Source organism: Haliaeetus leucocephalus, unplaced genomic scaffold (assembly GCF_000737465.1).
Source record: "Haliaeetus leucocephalus isolate CR32 unplaced genomic scaffold, Haliaeetus_leucocephalus-4.0 Scaffold0, whole genome shotgun sequence".
Classification (NCBI taxonomy): Eukaryota; Metazoa; Chordata; class Aves; order Accipitriformes; family Accipitridae; genus Haliaeetus; species Haliaeetus leucocephalus.
Window position 1 is genome coordinate 30,050,847 of NW_010972436.1, and position 6,199 is coordinate 30,057,045.

Genomic DNA, 6,199 nt, shown 5'->3' on the forward strand with positions numbered 1-6,199 from the left:
GCGGGCCGGGGATGGGGCCGAGGGGGCTCCTTGGCCGCCACTGGCAGCCCCGGGCTGATTCATGGCACCGCCGGTTCCCGGTGTCCCTGGCTGCCGCCCAGCCCTGGCAGCGAGACCCCGCTGCGCCTGCCCGGCGCCAATGCCCGCACCCCCGCCGAGGGGTGACCCTGGGGTGCAGCGTCCTCGCCCAATGGGCACCAGTGGGGCCGGGGCTCAGTGGGACCTGCTTCGTGAAGTGGGGCCTTCCCCACACCCCCCGCCCTTACGCCCACCCACCATCAACAGCCGGCGAGCCCCCCCGGCGCGCAGCAGCTCCCGGTGACACCCCCTCCCAGCCAGCCGCACCACGGGGCACCCACCAGCCCTGAGCGGGGCTGGGGCTCCCCACAGACGTGCCCAGCTCAGCCCCCCCCCAGCCCCCACTGCACCACGGCGGGCAGCGGCAACCTGCTCCACCACCACACCGTGCCGGAGACCAGCTCCCGGCGGGTCAGTCACAGCCAGCGTGGTGCCGGCAGTGCCCAGCCCCAGCTCCACCCTGCCCTGCTGTGGGCAGGGGTCCCTGTCGGAGCAGGCTGGGGGTCCCCAGGGCTGCCATGAGCCACCGGGATGCCGCAGCACCCATTCCTGCACCACAGCGGGGCCTCGTGCCTCCCCAGCTGCATTGCCCGGTGCCAGCCACCGGGCCTGGGCACGCCAGGCCTCGTCCCCATCCCGGCCCTGGCTAACCACACTGCGCCAGCCTGGCGGGCCGGCAGGCCCGAGAGCGCGGTGACCTTGACGGGAGCTGCGGGAGCGGGCGGCACGCGGGCTCCTTTGGCTGCCGTCACTGCGGATGATTCATGGTGCCGCTGCCTGGAAGCCCTGGCCCCCCCGGCACCACCGGCCTGGTGGCTCACCGCACCTGGCTGGGGCTGCCCCACAACCCGCTCGCAGCGTCCTGAGCTCAGCAGCCATCCCCACGCCGCCCGACGGCTGCTCACGCCCATGCGCGCCCTGTGCCACGCCGGCACACGGTCCACCGTGTACACCGGTACACAGTGTACCCTGGCTCTGCCCCGGTCCAGCCACGGCAGGCACGCGCCAGGCAGCGGGTGCCTCAGCAGGGACCCCCATCCCGTCCCGGGGAGGCAACGGGTGCTCCCACCCCCGGTAACCCGGCACGGCCGGGGCACGGCTGAGCCCCCCACCCCAGCACCATGGGGCAGGGCCAGCCCTGGCGAGGGCAGCCGCATCCCCCCCGTCCACCGGGCACCGCGTGGCGATGGCAGCTGTGGGCAGCAGGGAATGACCGAGGCGCCGTGCAGGCAGCTGCCTGCCCGCACAGCAGCAGCCGCCACAGCATCGGAATTAATTGCACAGCAAAGGCAATCAGGACGCTTGGCTCGTTAGCGTGCTGGAGAAGAACAGGGAAGGCCAGCCAGCACATTGCAAAGGGTGGGGAGAGAGGTTTGGGGGGGGGCCAGCCCTGCGGGGCCGGTGCCCCCCACCCCACAGAGGGGTCCACAGCTGCACAGAGGGTCCCATGGCTTCTCCGGCACCTGGCAAAGGGAGCGGGGCTGGGTGCCCACCCCGGTGCTCCCGGGAGAGGAGCCCCAGGAGCAGGGCACGGAGCTGCCTGTGGGAGCAGGGGGGTCCCACATGGGGCCCCCCTCACGTGTGTGAGCAGACGCGTGGCAGGGGTGGGGGGGCCGGGGCTGCTCAGGGACTGGGAGCGCAGGCAGATGCACCCGGGCAGCTCCATCCCATGCCAGCTGCCGGGGTCCCCGGGGAGAAGTGATGGCGCGGGGCTGCACCGGGGGGGCTTGGGGACAAGGCAGAGGGGATGGGGAGAGAACCCTCTCCCCATCCCCTCTGTCTTGTCCCCAACCCCCCCGTGGCAGCCCTCCTGGCAGGGACGGATGGGGGTCTTGGGACCCTACCGGTCCCTGGCAGCCTTCAGTTCATTAGCAGGAGTCAGAATCAGGGTGTAATTAAGCAGCAGCCGCCGCCTGCTCCCTGCAGCCAGATGGCAGTTACACAACGTGCCAAGGATTAACCACTACCGCCAGCCCCCTGGCACCCCGGGCACAGCAAGCCGGGGGCCCGGAGCAGCCTACCGTAACACAGGGGCTTGCGCCTGCGCTGGGACAGAGCCGGGGCAGAGGGTCACCACAGTCTGGGGGGGTCCCTGCCCTGTGCTCCCCACTGGGAATCCCCTGGGGACCCTATGGGGTCCATCCCAGCCACATGCCACGCAGCCATGGCACCCATCCCCATGCCCCGGCACAGGGAGCGCCGCAGCCAGGACCACCCCGGCCAATCTCCCCGAGGAAAGTGACAGGGACCCTCCTGATCCCTCCTGATCCCACGGGGTGGGGGACAACGGCCACACCACACAGCCAGCGACAACCCGCGCCTCACCTGCCCTGGCGTGCCCTGCTCGAGCCGGTCCCTCCGGCACCCTGCCAGGCAGGGGCACCCCAGGCCCCCAGCCATGCCCTCAGCCGCCTCCTGCAGCCCCCAGCCCCTCACAGCACCTCCCTGCAAGCCCCAGCACTGTCCTGCACACTCCGGCATCACCCTGTGAGCTCCAAGCATCGTCCTGTGAGCTCCAGTACCTCCCAGTGAGCTCTGGCATCATCCCGCAAGCTCCAACATCCTGCACGCTCCAGCATTGCCCTGCAAGCTCAGCACCTCCCTGCGAGCTCCAGCACCTCCCTGTGAGCTCCAGCATCATCATCCCATGAGCTCCAGCATCGCCCTGCGAGCTCCAGCATCATCCCGTGAGCTCCAGCATCACCCTGCAAGCCCCAGCATCATCCCGCAAGCTCCAGCATCATCACACGAGCTCCAACGCTTCCTTGCAAGCTCTGGCAGCCAGCTGCCATGCAGAGCATCCTCCGGGCTCTGGCCATGCCCTGAGCACTGCTCGGCCACCTCTGGCACCACCCAGCCACCTCCGTCAGCCGGCGGCATGGTGGGCGCCTGTGGGCTCACCTGGGTGACTTTCTCGGTGACGTTGTGGGTGCGGTCCTTCAGCTTGGTGGGGGCGATGATCTCCTTCTCGCCGGGCGGCGCAGCCAGGAAGGCGTCCGCCTTGAAGTCCACGAAGTTGAGGGTGATCTGGGGGATCTTGCTGATGGCCCGGTAGCGCATCAGGTCCGAGTCGGAGGTGGAGTTCAGCAGGGCGCTCCGGACGTTGTTCATGGCCCCTGGGCAGGGGGACCGTCACCACGGGGGGGCCACGGCCCCGCTGTCCCCCGGGGTGGGGGTCCCATGGCAGCCAAGGAAAGCCCTGGGGGGGGGCGGGAGGGGGCCCACAGCAGGCGAGGGTTGCAGGCAGCCCTGGGGCAGGGAGCACCCCTAGCCAGGCACTGCAGGATCGCAGCCCGCCAGCTTGCTATCGTTTACCGTTAATGTAATTATTTTTCCCCTTCCCTAATGTGCTTAGCCGGACTGGGGGTTAACAAGGCAATTGCTGCCGCTCCGGCGCTGCGAGGGGATCAGGGGCTGCGGCAGGTGGGGCTGGGCGCTGCCGGAGGGGCAGGGGGCTGTGCGACGGGCTGGGGGTGTAAGGCCCCCGCCTGGGATGGGCTGGGGGGGGAGTTGAGCCCCCCAGCCCTGTGTGGTGGAGCTGGGCAGGGGGTGCGTACCAGGCAGCCGGACAGAGCAGCCGCACCAGGGTGGCCACGGGCTCCCTGTCAGGCGGGGGGGGCTTGGCGCTGTGCGGGGGGCTCGGTGCCAAGTGGGGGGCTCAGGGCTGCCCTGGCCCACCCCGCGCCGGGTGACGGGGGGAGGTCCACTAGGTGCCAGAGCCGCCGGCAGCGTGGAACATTACAGCGATGAGGAGCCTGACAGTGACGAGTGCTGCGGTGGCCCCGTGCCGGCACTGCTGCCGAACTGCCGGCAGCTCCCTCCGGCTGCGGCTGACAGCTGCCCCGGCGACCTGCGCGCCAGGAGATGGCCCTGGCCCTAACGAGCTGCCAGCCCCAATGACTTCACCCCACGGCCGCACACCACGCCGGGGCGAGAAGCTGCGGGTGCCGGCACTGGTGCGTGCAATGCTCGCGGTGTGCCGGCGGCGCCGTACCGGTGCTGGAGCCGCGGTGCATGCTGGCGCCGGTGCTGGCGTGGCGGTTGTGGCAGCGCTTCTCGCCCTCGCCCTTCATGGTCTCGATGTCGTCGACAGAGGAGGCGCGGCGCACGCTGTGGATGCTCTCGCGGGAGCGGCTGCGCGCCAGGCTGCAGTTGGAGAAGGCGGCGTGCAGGGCCAGGCGGTCTGCGCGCGGCGAGGAGTGGGTGATGGGCGGCTCGGGGGGGCCGTCCCCCATCAGCGCCGCCTGGTCCTCGGGCTGGGCCCCCCCCGGGCAGCTGGGGTCCAGCGAGGAGGTGGCCTCCTCGGGGCCAGACTCGCTGCTCTGCTTGGAGAAGTCGACGACGATGGCGTCAGGCGGCTCCTGCGGCAGCGACTGCTTGCTGCCCGCCAGCGCCAGCAGCGCCGGCAGCTTCAGCCTGAAGGACTTGCTGCGCCCTGGATAGAGGAAGGGGCAGGACCGGGGTCGGGCGCTGCCCGCCGGCAGCCGGGGCACCCGCTGCCCTCGCCACGTGCCATGCGGCATGGCTCTTTCGGCAGGGCCCGGCACCTGGGACGCGGGGTCTCCAGGAGCAGGGTCAGCGTGGCCCCAGTGGGACCTGGTGCCACACCTGGCATGGCGGTGCCAGCACAAGTCCCCCCCGGCCATGCCCTGTGCCCCGTGCCCCGGCACCAGCCCTACCTGCGGGGAACCAGTTGGCGGGGGTGACCCAGTGGTTGGTGTCCTTGTCGGGCGAGCCCGGGCGCTCCTTTTCCATCACCACCTCGAAGTTCAGGATGAACATGATGACAGCCCCATCCTCGTTCTTCACCGGCACCACGTCCACCAGGCACAGGAAGCAGCTGCCTGCAGAAGGGGGCTCAGCACCGCGGCGGCACGGGCCCCCCATCCCTGCTGGGCACCCCCTTCCTGCCCCCCCACCCTGTGGGGCAAGAACTTGCTGACTCAGCAGGGTGCCAGCCCCTGCTGCAGCTGCATCATGGGGGGAAACTGTGGCACGAGAGGGTGGGAGGGGCCCAGTTTCCCCAACACCCCCCAAAATGCCCCAGGGACCATGCGGGGTGACAGGCAGAAGCCATGGGGGGGCCAGCACTGGGGGCAGTCAGGGTGCCGGGCCAGGCTTAAGCCGCTCAGAACTTGTTAACAGCTGCAGCGTTAATCCTGCTGTTGCAGCTGGGAGCTCAGCTGGGCTGGGGGGGGCCGGGGGCAGCCCGGGGTAACCTCTCCTGCATAGGGATGGGGCAGCATCCTGCACCCCCCAGCACCCTGCCGTGGGGCCAGCCGCAGCCAGCGCTCCTCGCCCTGCGGGGGTCCCCATCCACCCCGGGGGCTGATGGGGGGGTGTCTCTGCAGCCCCCCCACCACACAGCAACCCCAGCCCATCCCCAGCACCTGCAACAGCTGCAGCAGGACACGGGACGGGGGACAAGTGTGTGACACCAGGGCGCTGCATCATCCCCACACTGATCCCCTGAGCCACAGCCCCTGCTGCACCCCCACACGGCATCCCCCCCCCAGCAGCGGGCCCGGAAGCTTGTGCCAGGGAGCCCGGCATGGTGGCCGCCAGCTGGCACCAGCACCGGCACCGGCCCCAACCCGGCATGGGGAATCCCTGCCCACACGCGGGGCTGTGGGCAGGGGGCCAGCGCAGCAGGAGGCATGCGGCACGACACAGCGCGGTATGGCGCGGCACGGCGCGGCACGCCACAGGCCGCAGCGGGGTCCCCGGCTGGGCCGCCCGCTGCGGGGGGATTAGCAGCACCAACACATGGCCGCCCCGCGCTGCCGGCAGCTTTGCTTCATCCTCGCCCACCTGGTCCCGGGCTCCCGCGGGAAATCCTAATCGCCCTGATCCCCTCGGGCTGCCGGGACACGCGCCAGCACCGGCACCGGGTGCCCCCGGTCCTCCCGCCCGCAGCTGCCCCATCCCACTGCCCTCCGGGGTCAGACCCCTGGGCAGGGACGGTGGCGGGACCCCCCACGCTGGCTGCACGCACCTCACCTTGCTGCTGGCGGGGCCTCCAGGCGGGGGGGTCAGGGTCCCACGGCACCTGCCCCACGTGCCCCCGGGGCTGCAGGCACGCGGACCCCCACCCCACGTGTGGGCCAGGAAAGCGCGGGGG

General features: G+C 71.2%; 1 protein-coding gene across 1 annotated transcript in view; it reads right to left on the bottom strand.

The window, feature by feature from the left end:
- KCNH2 (potassium voltage-gated channel, subfamily H (eag-related), member 2) overlaps positions 1-6,199 on the bottom strand; it is a 25,170-nt gene that overhangs the window by 14,067 nt on the left and 4,904 nt on the right. Inside the window, exons 2-4 of the mRNA XM_010563583.1 lie at positions 4,758-4,922; positions 4,103-4,513; positions 2,980-3,194 (exon numbers count right to left, since the gene is read on the bottom strand). Coding sequence (XP_010561885.1) covers positions 2,980-3,194; positions 4,103-4,513; positions 4,758-4,922 — 791 coding nt within the window. The remainder of the gene's footprint in view (positions 1-2,979; positions 3,195-4,102; positions 4,514-4,757; positions 4,923-6,199) is intronic.